The sequence below is a fragment of the Petaurus breviceps genome, unplaced genomic scaffold, assembly GCF_028583685.1.
Source record: "Petaurus breviceps papuanus isolate PSGF00001 unplaced genomic scaffold, PetGlider_PUasm1.0 226, whole genome shotgun sequence".
Classification (NCBI taxonomy): Eukaryota; Metazoa; Chordata; class Mammalia; order Diprotodontia; family Petauridae; genus Petaurus; species Petaurus breviceps.
Genome location: NW_027185890.1, coordinates 8,967,794 through 8,986,610, shown reverse-complemented (window position 1 = coordinate 8,986,610; position 18,817 = coordinate 8,967,794). Strand labels below are relative to the sequence as shown.

The following is an 18,817-nucleotide window of genomic DNA, read 5'->3' as shown; positions in this document are numbered from 1 at the left end:
ATGGGGCATGGGAGATCTTTAAATCCCATAACCCTTACAGTGACCCAGGCCAAGTTTGCCGATAAGTTTTCATCTATCTGTAAGATGAGGTGGAGAAGGACATGGCAAACCCCACATGGGGTCACTTGAAGAGTCAGACATGACTGAAAATGACTGAATAACAACAACCCTTTTGAATCTGAGCTCAGGTAAAGGGGTGGTAGAATCACTGTGAATAAAGATGATCAGCAGCTCCCTTCTGTTCCCAAAAGTCAATGCATTGATATTTCCAAATATTGTGTCTTGTGTCCTTTCTCTATCATTTAAGTTTAGAATTATCTACTGAAATACTATTCTTACCAAGGGGGTACCTTCTCCTTTCTTCTCCAATTGCACTATAGCTAATTAGGAATTTTCCTTCAAACTGTAAAGGCTGGGAAGTACTACTCTAGGGGCTTAATCTAACACCCATATTATATGTTAAGTATCATACATAAATAAGTAACCACACAAGAAACTGATTACAAGAACTAAGGTGTATGAAGGGAGCTCTTCTACAATATAATGTTTCAACTCAATCAGAAACTAGTGAGAACACATACTTGAATAGCTGGTATGATCAAATATAATACATATTTAGCTTCCTCAAAGTTTTGGACAAGTGTACATAGTTTACAAAAGGTCCTTGTATCACCTTACCTTCAAAAGCATTACCAAAATCACAGTTGCTTTTTGTAGGTAATATAAAGCAGTGTTTCCTCTGATACATGATACAATAAAGGTAAATGTATCTTAAGATAACTAAAATGTAGGGACAAACAGGGCCCTTTAAAAAAAAATGGCAGAATCGTAGAAATCACTTGTCTCATGGGAGGAGAGGAAATCAAGACCTTGAGGTTACATTTAAAAGTCCAAGTCACCAGACTTGTGAGTGACTAAATTCACATTTAAAATTCTTTCCATTGTACAAAAAAAAAAGAGAAAAAGGCACATTAAGAAGATATTTACCAGTAATGTTACTGAACAAATAATATGTGCTCACATTTTGCTACCTTTGTTTTTTTGAACCATACCCTCAATAAAATGTCCTCAACAGATGAACCTTAACAAGTAAAAATGTCCTCTCAGTTTTCCAACTCATACCTGGCTCTGCTAATTACTTAACTGTTGGGTCTTGGGCATGCTACTTCACCTCTAGGCCTCATCTGCAAAGTAAGGAATTGTACTGAGTGACTGGTAACTAATACTCTTTCAACTCCAAATATGATCTCTTGAACAGAAACAGAAGACTAACAAAAACAACATGAGAATAGTCATTCTAAGAAATTAAATATGCATTTAACACATTTTTTCAAAGACTAGGGGAAACAAAGAAAAGGGTTTTTTGGTGGTGGTGTTCTGTGTGTGTGTTTTTTAAACTACATATGGAGCCTATATATAATGAATGAATATTTATTTTCCCTCTTTAATCAAAGCAGAGTATTTCTTTTATTACCTTAGAAGAGTATCAGGATCTAGCAAATTAGGACTGACATACCTGTTTGAGGGATAGAGGACTTCAGTCTCCAGGTCTGTCACTCTGTCTCCTTTTCCAAGCACTAGAAATTTCATAAGATTTTTAAAGTCACAAATCACCATTCACATTTTTAAAAACCCCTCAAATTCAAAACTATTTTGGCTAGAAGAAATACTTCATTATTTAACTAGAGTACATGGAATATAGTTTGATTTCAATTACTAAACAAACAGTAAGAGGAACACACACATTTTACATTTACAGTAATTTTAGACCTTTGGACAAAGAGTAGATTCAGGTTTTTTTTTTTGTTAAATTGGTAACAGGAATAATTTGATTCAATTCTAAAACTGAGTATGACTCCAGCATGACATTGAGAAAGGAGTGATGGATTTGATTAAGGGGGAGAGAGGACAGAGGAAGAGAATAGTATTGCAAAGACTTAAAGTGGACATGGTAGTTGTCCAAGTATATAGCTCAAGTATCTGAAATTGTTGTGTGGTTGCTTGAGTCTAGAAGGCAAATCCACAAAACACACTTAGGTTTCAAACCAACAATGAGATCTATCCAAAGTGAAATGGACTGGCTCGGGAAGTATTAGGTTCCCATTCACTGGAGGTCTTCTGGTAAAATCTAGACTACTACTAATCGGACATTTAGTAGAAACGATGCTTGTTCAGGCATGGAGGATTGGACTAGATGACCTCTGAAATTACCTTCCAGCCCTAAGATTTCCAGGACTTTGTCAATGTAGTAATTTTTCAATTAACAGCTGAATACTGCTATATTTCACATGACTTTTTGCTGGATTAGCATTTTTTCTAGCAAAAGTATTTAAGGCAAAATAAAATAAGTCTATTAGAACAGTTCAGATCTTCATTACTTTTATGTCTTTTTTTTCGATGCTGCATTGCCACCTTTATTCCCAGAGTAATTATTTTCTTTTTCTTTTTCCTTAAGCCTGACAGTATGAGATAAGAATCAGGATATATGAGACTCATCCATGTAAAAGTGAAATGGCAAGGTAATGCTTAGACTTCTTTAGGTCAGTACTCAATCCATTTCAAATACATGAAAAAAGTGTCTAGAATGCTCAAAATAATAAGTTCTCTCTTGGTCACTCACAAGATTATTGCTAAATCTAAAATATGATATAGCCTGACTACTTGGTAACTCCCCAAAATTTAATTACTTATATGGTCTATAACAAATTCTTAAATTATTTTAAAGCTCCATATATATATACTTAGTAAAGCTAATTAATTTCTTTTATTCACCAACTAAATTTAAAAAACAACAGATCATCTAATGTTATAGACTGAAATATCCTGTTTCTGAAGAACTTTGAGCTGGAAAGTTGGGGGAGAGAGTCACGTCCATTCTAGCGTGTATACTAGTCAACAGAGTCATTAGCCTGGAGTCACAAAATCCAGTTCAAATCAAGTCTTAAATACTTACTAGCTGTGTAACTCTGGGCAAGTTACTACTTAACCTCTGCCTCAGTTTCCCCAGCTATGAAATGGGGATAATATAACACTGAGGATCAAATGACATAATCTTTGTTAAAGCACTTGGCATAGTGTCTGGCACATGGTAGGCACTTAACAAATGCTTATTCCTTTCCTCACCAACACCCCCTCCTCTATCTAGTCTTCCAACCCCTTTGTTGACTTCAAAAGACTCAAAATCTGATCCAGTTATTATTTTTCAATCTTCAGTAGATCTTTGTATCATTTCTGGTATTCTATCCCTACAACAATGCAGATAACCAGATAATAGCTAACTCATCCTTATCTTGTCATCTTTTGTCCATGTCTTTCAGTAAATCCTCCATAGTGGGTTCACCCAATATACTGTAGGATTTCCTCTATCTTCAAAAATCCTGTCTATTCAATCTGCAAATTATAGCTAATAAACAGACTACCATATTTCAGACAAAGAAAAGTTTTCATTCCAACCTAAGAGTAAATAGTATTGCTTCTTTTTGAAGACATTTTCTTCAGGCATCCAAATGATATTTACTTCAAGGTATTCATTTGCCTTTCATTCAATTGTCAAGTCCATTGAATATTGATTATTCTTATCGATAAACTGTGTGAGAAAACAAAAGGAGGAAGATACCTAAAATGGGTGCCGATGCCATTCAAGAAAGGGATTAGGCCTAATTCTGCAACCTGTACAACTTTGGGAGGAAGTACTTAAGGACAGACAGTACTGACTAGAAGGGCCTGACCCTGCAATTCTTTTCTTTCCCTCCTCTAAAGCTCAAGTCAGCTGTGTCCCTTTAGTAAGATTAGTATTACTTATTAATGAGGAATGTCATATATCAAAAGCAGGTCAACAGTCTGTATTTCTAAATTTTATTTTAAATAATATGATGGAGATAGACTGAAACAGTTAAGGTTTTTATTCAATTCCACCACAATGTCACTTTAAAGTTACAAAATATTATAGAAGTGAGGAAATAATAGGTACAAAAAAGTATGGTCAGTATAACCAGTTTAACAAATAAGGAAGCTGAGACTATATAGAATTCATAAATAAATTACACCTTTTACATAGCCTCCTACATTGCTTTATGTATAAACTCAAGACACTCTTATCAGATTTTCAGAATCCTTTCTGTCTCCTTCCTTTGGCTACATGACTGACTCAAAAAGAAGCTCTTTCAAAATACATTTAAATGAAAGCCAGGAACTATAACCAATTCTCTTCTCAGTTTATTTCTATTGGCTACTGAACAGTAGATCTACTGGATCACTATTCAGATAATGAATTTGAAATCTCCTTTTGTGGAACCTTGTTAAAAATTTCCCTTTTAGTTTCTCTAGAAATTCTAATACCATTAACTTTCCCCATCCCTAAAAAGGATATATGGACCTAAGACCAATTTCCTCTTCTCTCTGTCCCTTGAAGGGAGCAGACAGCATCCATTTCTTGAGACTAATTCTCTTCCATTCAAAGAAAGACACAAACTATTTCCTATTCAATTTGAATTCTTGATATAGATCTGTAGGAGGAATCCCATGGAATCCTCTACAAAAGTGATCCAGGAAGAAGAGGACAGATATAAAATTGCTCAACTCTGGAATGTTAACCCAGGTTACATTTTAAGAGTTTGTCCTCCTTGTTCAAGACTCCTCTAACAGTTACCTAAAATTGTCTGGTGACAGTAATGTCAGAAGGCACAGAGGGGCTATGCCAGTTTGGAACTCTTTCTCCAAGCTAGAAATGGTCTGGTTAGAGAACGTCCTATTAAACAAGTGTTTCTGGCAGACTATCTTCTAAACACAGACCACTATGTTAGTATTAATGTTTTCTGTGACACCTTCCCCAAAAGTGAACAAACCAGCTCTGACACGAAGTACTATATATGCATGCACACACTGATCCCTGTTAAAAATATAAGTGAATCTTACTGCTCATTCTATTTGGATGACTTGGATACCCTAAGCATCCCTCAAGGAACAGCTTATGTGCTTTCCTGTGGTGTTTCTGATCATCCTAATGAAAAGCAATATCTCCTTCCCAAACTGTTAACAATGGTGTAAATCACTCATGTAGCATTTAGCACTAACACTACAAGAGTATATAAATGTTTCATCTGTACTAAATTTGATGGTCTTAACCTATAATAACTTGGTTTTTTTGGTTTGTTTTTTTGCTTTTTGGAGGGGGGAAGGTAGAGCAATTGGGGTTAAGTGACTTGCCTGAGGTCACACAGTTAGTTTTTGTGTTAAGTGTCTGAGGCTGGATTTGAACTCAGGTGCCCGACTCCAGGGCTGGTGCTCTATTCACTGCACCACCTAGCCGCCCCTCATAACTTGTTTTTATACATCTTCGTACCAGGTCTGCACAGTGGACAGTACCACCCTCCACACACATTTTATGCATGAGGAAGAGCCTCAAAGAGATTAAATGACTGGCCCAATATTAGAAAGCTACTAAATAGTAGGGACAAGAGTCAAACCCTAATCTTCTAATTCCAAGTCCAACCATTTTCCCACAACTTTACAATGCCTCCCTAGACAACTAAAGGGCAAATCACCTTAATTTAAACATTTATAACAGCTGCATGAATAATATCATTTCCGAGAGGTCCTGTAGAAAGATCAGAGGCAGGAAAGACCACAATACTGGAAGTGCAGTGAAAAGAGTCAGAAGACCCAAGTCCTGCCTCTGATGCCTACTTCGTGACTTTTGAGAAGTCACCTAAACTTAAATGTTTATAATACTAATTATGCCCTTTTCATGGATGAAGAAATGAAGGCACAGAGAAGCATTGAAACTTCCTCAAAGTCACTCTGAAAGCAGCTGTAAAACTGTCAGAGTCCTAGAGATAGAAGTCTTTCTTGCTGTTTAACCTTTTATATTTGCAACTCTTTCATACCATGCCCATTCCAAATATTACAAGCCTCTGCTTGCCAGATCTTAACCTGTAGGCCTACTTCCTCATCTGTAAGACGAGGGCATTAGACCGTATGATTTTTAAGGTTTCTTCCGGCTCTAAGTCTATACGATGCTAAAACTTTGCTCCTCTTCGTATTTATGTTGCCTCAGATATAAACCACTTAGCCTGCATCCGCCTCCTCATCAGTAAAATGGAGAAAATAGACTTAACCTGCTCCATTCAAACAATTAAGAATATGTATGTGTATAGTTTAAACCACTTTAATTACAAAGTATTTCTGTAAGCATCCCTTTCAGCTCAAAAATTCTATGATTAAATAAAACAGCATTTCAAACCAACTCAAAGTGCACTGAGTTGTAAAATCAGGTTCTAAATTCTTTAAAGTAAATAATCAACTGTAAACATTCTCTAAAGTTTTCATTAGCTAACTACTAAAATTTTAAGGTTACTCATTAATCTCACAAAGAAAACAACTTGGATCAAATACATACATGCTAGATTGTTTTTAAGAAGGATGTTGAATAATGTAACTAGTATAATAACCTGTTAACTGATGCTGAAGTCATGACTATCTTATAGGGTTAGAGGTTAAGGAAAACCCCCAAAATTCACTTTGATCCAAAGAACTCCAAGGTTCCACCAACCTCTACTTTTTTTAAAAACGATTTTTTTTAGGGGAGGCTAGGTTGCGCAGTGAGTAGCGTGCCAGCCCTGGAGTCAGAAGGACCTGAGTTTGGATGCGGCCTCAGACACTTAGCCTGTGTGTGCACACATGCACACACACACATACAAAACTAGCCGTGTGACCTTGGGCAAGTTACTTAATCCCAATTGCCTTCCAAAAAAACAAAAAAAAAGCCAAACAATTTTTTTGTCGTTCAGTTGTTTTCAGTCATTGTCTGACTCTTCACGATTCCATTTGGAGTTTTCTTGGTTAAAGATACTGGAGTAGTTTGCCATTTCCTTCTCCAGCTCATTTTACAGATGAGGAAACTGAGGTAAATTGGGTTAAGTGACTTACTCAGGGTCACAAAGCTAATAAGTGTCTGAGACTGGATTTGAACCTATGTCCTTCTGACTCCAGGGCCAATGCTTTATCCTCTGTGCCACCCAGCTGCCCTTTTTACAAAAATTTTTATTCTAAGCTAAACTCCAATGCCTTCCCTAAATCTGACTCAAATTTCTCAAAGCAATCCTATAATTAATAGGAATAAGATCAAAATGCATTTTAGTAGGGAAAAAAGGTTACAGCATTATACATTTGGCAACCCTCAAAGAATATGCACTTCTAAAATGAGATATGTTTTAAAAGGCAGCTAAGTGGCACAGTGGATAGAGAACTAGGCCTAGAGTAAGGAAGACGTAATTTCAAATTCAACCTTGGACACTTACTAAGCTGTGTGACCCTGGGCCAGTCACTTAACTCTGTTTGCCTCAGTTTCCTCCCATGTAAGATGCACTGGAGAAGGAAGCTGCAAACCACTTCAGTATCTTCTTGGGAAAACTTCAAATGGGGTCACAAAGAGTCAGATTCAGCTGAAATAACTAAACAACAACAAATGCTTGAAAAAAAGAAAAAAATAGTAATATGTATATACACTGAAAAATAACTCTTTTTTGGTATGATTATATCACAGATCAGTTGGAATCTGTCTCCCCTAACTGTCCTTAGGCCAGATCCTGCCTGGCCACATCCTAGATAAGATCTGGATGGAAGTCTTCTTCTTGCCTCCAAGGACAGACCCTCCTTACCTGGCAGGTCAAACTGCCTCACAAAAAATAAAGTATGCAAAAATAAGTAAAGACAATTGTAGTGACTTAGCTCCCTCCTCCCCCAAATGCTCCTCTTGACATCTTTGTCATTTTGCTATCAACTTAATCACAGTGTCTAACATTCAACTTTCATACAAGCCAGATCTGGCAAAGGAGGGTGTCATCAAGGTTAGCCTGGGCCACAGCACAACATTGATTCATCTTCAGCTCTGTCATAGGACCAGGAAAATATCCTCTTAGAATTGGTCTGGCTTCTAAAGGTTAAGGGGCAAACTTACAAGGTGCTTTAAGAGAACTTTCAAAGGGAATCTTCCCTTGTCCTGCTAGCAGACTTAACCTCCCTGACCCCACCCCCTCATGTTTTAAATATTCAAAATAAGAATTCACAAACTGATCCTCATTTTGATGATTTCCTACATTCCTACAGACACATCCATCTTTCTTCCTAAATGTGATTGATTAGAGAATACCTAACATTTCATCAACACCAAAACCAAACCAAACACAAACCCTTCTCTCCATACTTATGGATGCCAAGAGTTCACTCTTGCCTGGACCAACTTGGAAGTATCTGAAGTAACTTCATAATTGATCTCCTCACCTCAAGGCTCCCACCTCTACAACAAATCCAACCACCCTACACAGACAGATGCCAAGCTGACATTCCAAAAGCACAGTTCTGACCACAAGGCCAGTAGTCCCTGTTGCCTTTAGAAACAAATCCAAACTCCTGTGTTTGGCATTTAAACCCTTTATAACCTGGCTTCAATTTACCTTTCCAGACTCCTAGACATCACTCTCCTTGCACTCCACTATGATCCAGCCAAACCAAACTTTTCTTGACATTCCTCACACAATAGGTTCCATCTCCCATTTCAGTGCTTTTGCAAACAGGTGGTCCACCATGACTGGGACACAACTCCCTCCTCATCTCTGCCTTTTAGCATCTCTAGTTTTGCTCAGATTTCAGCTCAAATTTGACATCTTACACACTCCAAGATGCCACTTCCTCTCCCATTCCCATTACCTTTATACGTTTGTTTATAAGTGTATATATAAAATATATGTTGTTTCCCCTATAGAATGCCAGATATTTCACTTCTGCTTTTGGACAAGCTCCTAGACTTAGGCTTTGGCACACAGTAGATGCTTAATAAATACTTGACTAAAGTTTTTTTTTTAATCCCATCTTAAAGCAGAGATTTGTCAAATATACACAGGCATCAAGATTTTCTATAATACCATAGAATTTTCATCTTAATTTGCTACAAACTTTGTCACTGTTTCATTATGTACTGTTTAGGCACAATAAATGCTAGTTCTTATAAAAACAGTATTCAGAATATGTCAGCACTGGAGGAGGTTGGCATAATGCAGGAGGGAGGGACTGAAGAAGATGCAAACAGAAAAACAAGGAATAATACCTAAATATAAATATCCCTCCCCCACCAAAACCCCAACCAAAAAACCCCAAGATTTCAAATTACTTGTTCCCTAAATTTCTTTTCTCGGAGAGATTAAAATAATACCATTACCACCTTTCAAGTTAAGTCATCACCAAATTTCAGTGGATCACTCATATAAGTTCCTTAACAAAGAAACACTTATTTGTACCCCACAATACTATGTAATATACTCCAAGAAGCCACAACTAATTTCAGCAAAGTTAAGAAGCCAAGAAGAAAGTATTTCACAACGCTGAATAAACCTGTAAAAGAATAAAACAGTCACTAAAAGAAGCTAGTGAACCTACAGGTTCTAGGGGACAGGGAGAGTTAAAATGGGAGGGGGAGGTTTAGCTTAGACTAAGACCCTTCCAGCTTAACATTTCATGTCTTTTTATCTTGAGGATATTTTACTTCCAAACAAACTTGTATCAGTGCCATTCAACACATTTTTTTTGAGCCATTAAGTGACTTGCCCAGGGTCACGCAGCTAATAAGTGTCTAAGGTCAAACTGGCACTCAGGTCCCCCTGACTCCAGGGTCAGTGCTCCATCCACTTTGCCACCTAGCTGCTCCAGCACAAATTTTTACTATGTGACAGTCAACTTACTAAATAAACCCTGGGATACAAAGAAAAAGATACTATCCCTATCATCAACGAACTGGTATTTTAATGAAGAGACAATTTGCAAATAATTGATACACACAGAGTAAATGAAAAGTAATCTCCAACGGAAAGGGAAGGAAGAAAAGCCTGGAATGCTATACTTATAGGTACCTATATGGCAGAAGGTGGGATTTGAACTGAGTCTTCAAGAGAACTAGAAGGTAGAGGTGATAAGGTAAAGCAAGAGGGTCAGCCAGTGGAGGCAAAGGAACAGAGGCTGGAACTTTAAGGAAGTCCCTGTAGCTGGATAGTAGAATTCGAAGAGGGGAATAAAATAAAAAGAGACTGAATAAGTAGAAAGAAGCAGGGCTATAAAAGATTATACCACGGCCTCTGCGCTGTTGCCCCCTCCCCCCCCAAGAGGTTTTATATTTGATCCTAAAGATAAAAGGTACCCCACTGGAGTTTGCTGTGGGCATGTGAAAAGGTGCAGAGACATGACTTGATCAGACCTACTGCGTGGAAAATCTTTTAGGCGGCTGATGGGAGCTGATTAGACTATATGGGGAGAGACTAGGTTGAGGCAGGGAAACCGGTTAGAAAGCAATTAAGTTGTCCAGTTTCGAGGTACCCTCCTAGAGTGGCGGCTTTGTTAAGAGTAGAGAAGGGGTCAAATACGAGGAAAAGTCATGAAGGTAGTAGAAATGCCAAGATTTTATAACAAATCGGATTGTGAAGGGTGGGGAGATTACACAGAAGTTTTGAGCCTGGGTGATGGAAGGTTGTTAGTGCCCTCAATAAAAAAAAAAAAAAAGGAAAACCGTAAGGTTTTGAGTTTTGAGTGTCTACATCTCTCCTTACCAGGATCCTACTTTTCTACTACAATGGGAAAACACTCCCTGCCATGCAATAGCCCTCCAACTCCACCCAATCTCCCTCCTCAAGGAGAGGAAAAAGACATCCATGCCCTACCTTTCTCATCTAACAGGAGCTTAATAAATGTTTGTAGAATGCAACTGAATCCATCCTCCTCTCACCTCCAACCCATTTTTTTACATGCCTTTGTCTCCTCCATTAGAATGAAAGCTCTGCAAGTGGATGGTTTCATTCTTTGTACTGGTTATCTCCCTCTCCCCCCAACCCTCAACCCCGGCGCCCCGCCCTGTCTAGTGATTTAGCACAGCACCTGGCACACAGTAGGCACTTAATGAACCCTCTAAGTCTAGTTCCCCCATCAATCTGGTTCATAAGAGGGTCTTAACAATGATTCAGATTGATGACTCCATCTCTCCAGATAAGTCCATTTCCCTGGGGGCTCGAACGGTGCGCATAGTAAGCGCTTAATAAATACTTGCTGATTGATTCCTCTCCTTCTCTGGCTAAATCTAGACACCTCAGCCACTTTAGCCCAATGCCTGGCGAAGCAGGACATAGTAGGTCCTAAATAATGACACTGATTGATCACTCACTCCATCTTTCCACCTAAGTCTAGTCTCCCCAGGGCGCTCTCAGTGCCCGGAGCTTAATAGTTACTTGCTGATGGAGTCCTCCAGATTCTCCAGAGACTTAGCCCAGTGCCTGGCACACAGTAGACGCTCAATACTTGCAGGACCCCTTCCGCATGGTCCCTCTCCAATCTTTCGGGTCCGCTGGCACTCCGTCCATCCTCCCTTGCTGGCTTCTTGTTTCCCCCCTATACCTCATCCACACCGTCACCTTCGAGTCTGGACCCTGGGCTGTCTACACTGGGCTGTAGGTGGGAGGCTGCAGCGAACACCGGCCCGGCCGCGCCCCGCCCCGCCCATCTCCTCCGCCAGCTGGACTGACACCGGCGCTCCTGCCAAACCTTGCCCCGGCCCGGACCACGGCTCCCAGGGCCTAGTCAAGGGCATTGACAACCCGCTCCCTCCGCCCCGTCAGCAGCACCGGCCAGGCAGGACGCCCCCCGGCCCCTACCCCGCACGGGGCACTCACCTAGCAGCGACCGGACACTCGGGCCGGACGCGAGGAGTCGCCAAGAGAGAAGTGAGTGGGGGCTCCCCTTTCGCCACCACCTTTATAGCTCGCCGGCTTATCCCAACTCCCTCATAACTAAGAGTCGGTAGGAAGGCGGAGCGGCGGCCACAGCCGCCAATCGCAGCCCGCTCAGCCGTCTGGAGGCTCCCGCCTCCCCTACCCCTTATCGCCAATCAGAGGAGGCAGGAGGAGGTGTGGTCTCACGCGGGCTTCCCCCTACGCCAGGTCCAGGCCGGGGTAGGATAGGGCAGCAGAGGAAGTGGGGTGAGGGAGTGACGTCGTGTGGCCCGAGAGCAGGCCTGCCAATAGTAACGCTGCGAGAGGCTGAGAGAGCCAACGGGAGCGGAGAGAGAGGGCCTTCCGGCCAATTGGAGGGCGGTGCGAGGCTTTGGAGGCCAATGGCGACTATGCGTCCCACCGCTGGGGAGAGATAGTGAAGGGTGGAGGGGGCGGGTCCAGTTCCCGCCTGGGAGGCAGGTTGCCTAGCAACCGGAGCTGGCTTCGCCTTCTTGATTGACGAAACCTTTGCTGGTTTGAATGAAGCCTCGAGATTATATGGTGCCCAGAGCTTGGGAAGAAAGGCCGTACTTAGCACCTGCCTCAACAGTCCTCTTCTGCCTATTATTGTTACCCTAATTGAGACTTCTCTGCTTGGAGGGCTTCTCACTACGGCACATAAAAGGAGATAAGCGGCAGCCTTTGGGCGCTGTGATTCAATGATAGGGACACTTTTCAGAGCCACTTTGTTGAAGCAGAAATGTGTCCAGAGTTCCTGCATTGAGAGGATCAGATAACCCCAGAGATTCCCAAACCAGGGGATGCTACATTCCAGCATATCTCTATGACAAAACCGCAGGGACCTGGAGAAGTGAGTTGAAGGTGGAAAAACACCCCAAAGCAATAATGGGTACAATCTATCTGCAGCTCAGCCTTGAATCCAGACAGAGGGACTGATTTTTAGGTAAAAACACCCGGGATCTTGTGGAGTTTGGGGGATCTTTGTCTCTGAAACCCTTTGCAGTTTCTCAAAGTTTTACTGGTTTCCAGGAAGTGGGAGCAGTTGTCAGGAGATTTTCTAAAGGGACTTTTGAAATGATGTAGTGCTAGTCCAACCTCTTAAATTTAAAGACAAGAAAGACCGGGTAAGGAGGATTAATTTTATCTATTGCAACTATTATGTAACGTGGTGTCTTTTCTATGCTTATATCACATCCCTATTACCAGACCATAAAAAGCTCCATGGGAGTAGGAACCATACATTAGCCAAACTGACCCTAGCACCTAGAACAGTTCACTCAGATATAAGCATTTAATACATTTATTGGTTAATATTTTCCAAGTTCAACAGCTCTCTCAGGATTAAATCTTAAGCTTAGCGTACAATCTAAGATAGGTTGTATCTCATATCCACAAAAGGATCTGTCTGCAAGACTTCTTAAAAAATGTGTTTTCACTGATGCACTTGCAAATCGGTAGTTTCTAAGGCTCATGACATTCTAGAACACTAGCCTCAGTTATTCATTTTTCAAAAGGCTCTACATCCCTTATTTGTGGCTAGCAAACTATCACCTCTTCCTTTCGTAATCCATGTATAGGCAAAAACTTTCTTTCCCTGCTACCATTCTTCAGTCTGTATCTGCCTCATATCTACTCCTCCCAAGTCCTGAATCTTCTGTCCTTTCCTTCTGTTGTATCCTCCTAAACTAATTCTGGTTCCTCATCTTGACCTTCTGTTACTCTACCATTCCTTTCCTTTCCAGTTAGTAACCTTTACTAGGCCCTCATTTTCTTCCCTTTCCAACCTTGACCCAATGTTTAACCAGTTTCAAATCTGCCCTCTGCTTTTCCAATCCATTGCCCACTTGTCCTATCTGCTCATGCCTTGCTAAACCCTAGCCCTAGGTTACTAGTAGTCTCTTACTATCATGACTTCTTCAAGCCTACTCTTACATGATACTGAACACTGCTGGAGCAAGTCATACAACTATGTGGGATAGATTAAGAATTTATATTATCTAACCTTAACTACTATATATAAATGCTATGTATCATTCCTTTTCTTTTTCCTGATTGACTATCTCAAGCCCATTAGTCACAATTCTCTTTTTTTAGTCACAATTCCAAATCTCTTTTGTCCTCAAGCTTCTTACATCACCTCTTTCCCCAACCTTAGCAGAGCACTTTGTTACTCTCTCATTGAGAAGAAAAAATACATTATTGTCTACTGTTCAGGGTCAGAGTGAAATCATACCAATTGCATATGCTACAAATTTTTGTTATCTAATTTGAATTGCATCCTTACTACCTCATAGCAATCCTTTTATTTTTCTTTAAAGATTAACATTGCAACCCCCACAGATTTTCCAAACCTCTTCTCCCCTACAGTCTTCTCTACCCCATTCACCATGCCATTCAACCGTAAGTTAATGAGAAAACTACTAGGAAGCCCCCATTCAGTGCCCAGTCATTGTACTAAGTGTTGATGATACAAACAAGGCAAAAAACAGTCAGTGTTCTCAAGATTCTCACAGTCTAATGGGGAGACAAAATGCAACCAACTATGTGTGTAAAAATAAAATAAATGCATGATTAATTAGCAGTAGTATCAGCAAGGAGGTGCTAAGATTAAGGAAGCCTGGGAAAAGCTTCTTACGGAAAGTGGAATTTTATCTAGTCCTTGAAGGAACCCAGGGAAGCTAGGAAGGAGAGATGAGGAGGCAGAGCATCCCAGAACTGGGTGACCAGTGAAAATACTATATGAAGTCTGGAGAGGGAGTCTCGTGTTTGAAGAAAAGCAAGGAGGCCGGTGTCACTGAATCAAAGTACATGGGATGGAGTAAGGTGTAAAAATCCTGGAAAGGTAGGAAGGGCCTAGGTTATGAAGGGATTTAAAATCAAATAGGATTTTAGATTTGATTCTGGAGTCATTGATGTTTATTTGAAAGATGAGTGAGGATAGACTAGACCCATTAGGGAGAGATTTGAGGCAGAGAGAGAGACCAACCTGCAGGCTAATTTCAGTAGTTCAGGTGTGGAAGTAATTGGGCCTGCACTGGGATGGTCAGGAGAGAGAAGAGGGTGTTTATGAGAGATGTTATGAAGGTAGAAATGACAGAACTTACAACTGATTAGATATAGGGGGTGAAGAATTGAGGGTAATATCTAGGTTGTAAGCCTTAGTGACAGGGAGAGTGATGTATTCTTGACAGTCAAAGAGAAGTTAAGAAAAGGGGAGGGTTCAGAAGCTAAAGATGAGTTGGATATATTGAGTTTAAGATATCTACAGGACGTCTAGTAGGCAATTAGAGATGAAAGACGGAGACTGGAGTCAAGAGAGAGTTTAGGGCTGTATGAGTAGATCTGAGAGTCATCTGAATAGAGATGATAATTGAAACTACAGAAGTTTATGAGCTCACCTAGTGAAATAGTATGGAGGGAAAAGAGAAGAGGGCCCAAGACAGAACCTTGGAGGCACTCCCATGGTGAGAGGATGTGACCTGGATGAAAATCCAGCAAAGGAGATAAAGAAGGAGTGACCAGACTGCTAAAAGGAGAGCTAGGAGAGAGCAGTGTCATGAAAACCCAAACAGAAGAGAACATTAAGAAGAGGAAGATGATCAATATTGCCAAAAAGTTGCAGAGAGGTCATGGATGAGGATTGCAAAAAGGTCATTAAATTTGACAAGCAAGACATCATTAATAACTTTGAAGAGGGCAGTTTTGGTTAGAATCGTGATTGTAAATAATGAGGTTGGAATCCAGATTGTGAAAAGTTAAGAAGAAAATATGTAGATGGCCTTCTCAAGGAATTTAGCTCCAAAAAGGAATATTTGCATCAGAGAACCTCACTTCCTAGTTCACCAAGAAAATAAAGGTCATCTATTATGATTTTCCTTTCTGTCACAACCACTCCTCTGCTCTAGTTTCTGACCAAGGGATGGCCCTTCTTCTTGCCAAAGCCACTCCATTTACTTATGTCTTTAACTCTTCCAGTTTCATCTAGGAGCTCATCTAGGAGCATGACAAATCCCTACCTCAGACTTCACTTTCTATCTACTGGCTTTCCATGCTGCCTAAAATATATCTAGGTCTTACTCCATCCTTCTAAAACCTTCCACTGATCTTACCATTCAGAATATCATCCTATAATTTTCCTGTCTTACAACCAGAACTATAGAAAAAGCCATTTACAGGTTGTCTCCACTTTCTCAACCCTTGGCAGGCTCCTGACCTTATCACACTACTGAAATTGTTTCTCCAAGGTTACTAGTATTCTCTTAATTGCTAATTCTGATAGCCTTTTCTTGGTCTTTATCTTGCTTGACTTCAGTGTAACACTGTGTGCTACTGATGATTCCTTCATCCTGAATATTTTCTAGGTGCCACAATAGATAGAGCATAGGGTGTGCAGTCAGGAAGACCTGAGTTCAAATTTGGCCTCAGATATTTACTAGCTGTGTGACCCTGGACAAGTCATTTAACCCTGTTGCCTCAATTATAAAATGGAGATAATAACAGTCATCTATCTTGCAGAGCTGTTGTGAGGATAAAATGAGATAATATTTGTAAAGCACTCAGAACAGTGCCTGGCACATAGTAAATAAATACTATATACATGCTTATTCTCTTCCCCTTCCCACTTTTTTTTCTTGACACTGCATTCCATTGGGTCTTCTCCTACTCTTCTGACCATTTCTTCATAGTCTCCTTTGCTGGATCCACATTTGTGTTCCATCCTTTAACTGTGAGTATTCCACAGGCTCTCATCCTGTCTCTCTTCTCTTTTGTCTCTATACCTTTTCTTAGTGACTTCATTAATTTCTTTGGGCTCAATTATTTCTCTGTGCAAGTGTGAAAGTATGAGAAAGCCATTGTGCCTATCACCCTCAGTTATCAGGAATGATTGAAAGAGTTAATGGGATACTTAAAACCTCCCTTGCTAAATTAATTCTCTGAGGAGCTAGGTATCCCCTGGCCCAAAGCCCTTCTTTTAGCCCTGCTAAGCCTTAGTTCTAGACTAGGCCTGCACAACCTGTGGCCCGCCAAAGGATTTCTGGCAGCCCCCAGAAATGTAGAGGAGAATATCCTTTACATTTTTTACAGGCCACCTGAAATACTGGCATACCCCAAGGTATGCCCCAAGGGCTACTTATGTCCCTGGGGCTGCAGGTTGTGCAGGCTTGTTCTAAACCATTTGGTTCCCATAAGCTTAGTCCCTATGAGATAGTAACAGGATGCCCAATGCCACTGTACCCGTGGGTAAGAAGCATAGAAACCAAAGGCTCCCTCCTGCAATACTGTATTGGGTTGGCTCAGAAGATATAAGAGACTCACCAACTTGCCTCACAGTCCCATTCTTTAGAAATTCCAGCAAGACTCAGAACCTGATGCAACCCAGTGACTTAGATCTACTGGAAATGTCTGAGAACACTTCTTGGAGCCATGGTGGAAAGGCCCCTTTGAAGTCCTGCACTCCACCCCCACTGCAGCCAGATTCTGGGGAGCGGAGGCCAGAATCCTGTCATATCTCAAAAGAGCAGTACTGCCCACCTGCAGTGTGAAACCTGGAGGTGACCAGACCCTAAAAGTTAGGCAGGGTCTGAAGCAGCCACATCTGAGCTGGATAGCTATTCCCAAGACCTCTGGATGAGAAGATGACAGGTGATGTGGATCACTGACCAAAGAAACCCGACTTGACCTGAGGCTTGCAGTTAACCCTTCTATGAACTGTCTTCTTTCTTGCTACTATAGCAGTCTCTGGCCTCTCATTTTCCAAAATGTTTATCCTATTCCTAATCCCGGACAGTTGGGCATGTTATTCAAGGTCCCAACCCCTTGAAGTTTTAGCCCTAGCCACTTCATTAAAAACCTGGATCATGGCCCCAGTGGGAGGGTTCTATTTTAATGGCCCTCTTAGATAGTATGCTCCAAAACCCCTGCTCCTCCTGATGGGGTACCTGGGGTCTAAATAAATTTGTAAAACCAATTTATAAAACCAGTTTGTACAATTGTAACTGCAATTTGTATTGTAAAATTGTAATCTGTGAAATCCCTTTCCCAGCCTCGGGCTCTGCCCCTTCCTCCTATCCGCACTAGGCCTAGGCAACACCTAGTGACTCCTTTGTTCTTTCTTAATCTCTTCATGTCTCCTCCGGTCTGGCCCAAATCTTATCTAAACTATTTATGCACTAAAGTCACAAGTTCCTCTAGGTCAGCTCTAACCTTTATCTATGCACTGAGTTCCCCTCCATCCTGGTCAGCCCTGACAATGGCAGCCCTACCCTTTAAAAGTAAAAGCATGTACCCCTCTCACTCACAGGTCCCCTAAGGACTCTTGCCCGCTTCTTATAGAAGCATAACAATAAACTTCTACAACTCTCACTCCAATTAAGCCTGAGACCTTCAATTCTTTCCAGATGCTATTGCAGGTTTACTGGTCTTGGATAAGATCAGAGTTCCTGCTGAACCTAGAGGGAGCCATCCCTCATCATTCCCTGGACTGAAAATCCACCCAGGCCTGGTCTGCTTCCTAGAACAGCAGCTTATGTGAAGGGAGCAGCTAGTGTAAGAAAAGGAGCATAATAACCAAGAATTAATAGACTTAATAACAGGTTTTAGAGTCCCTAGCATGTCAGACCCTTAACTACAGGGTCCATTACACTCAGAGGTCTCTCTAGAAACACAGGTTCCACTCTGCATCCAGAGTGGAAGCAGCAACATGGGTGCTCACCTTGGCTCACTAAATTCCACGCAATGTAATCTTACTTTATTCTGAATTCCACATGGGTTGCTTTCCTAAATGCCTCACTTGATTCCTCTGGCCAGCTCCTGCAGCCACAGATTTCCCTGAACAGGACTGGGGCATCTCATAACACTGCAAAAAAAAACCGGGAGCAAGTACCATGTTTCCCCGATAATAAGACCTATCCCAAAAATAAGCCCTCCCCTTACTGTGTAAGATTCCTCTAAAATAAGCCCTCCCCCGAAAATAAGCCCTATTGAGATTGCTACTGTAGTGAAGGTGATCTCCTGCGCTACACGCTATATTACGGTACCCTCTGTATGCACCG

General features: G+C 41.0%; 1 protein-coding gene across 4 annotated transcripts in view; it reads right to left on the bottom strand.

Annotated features, from left to right (window-relative positions):
- The window catches only part of HMGCS1 (3-hydroxy-3-methylglutaryl-CoA synthase 1), a 161,043-nt gene that overhangs the window by 18,128 nt on the left and 124,098 nt on the right, over positions 1-18,817 (bottom strand). The window contains exons 2-3 of one of the 4 annotated variants that reach the window (XM_069095338.1): positions 11,706-11,762; positions 1,517-1,577 (exon numbers count right to left, since the gene is read on the bottom strand). Coding sequence is in view for 1 of the 4 variants with exons in the window: in XM_069095337.1 (XP_068951438.1) it covers positions 1,517-1,577; position 7,299 (62 nt within the window). In the remaining 3 variants the exon portion in view is untranslated. Of the gene's footprint in view, positions 1-1,516; positions 1,578-7,298; positions 7,432-11,705; positions 11,861-18,817 lie in introns of those variants that run through there. The other 3 variants (XM_069095337.1, XM_069095339.1, XM_069095340.1) reach the window with 3 other exon arrangements.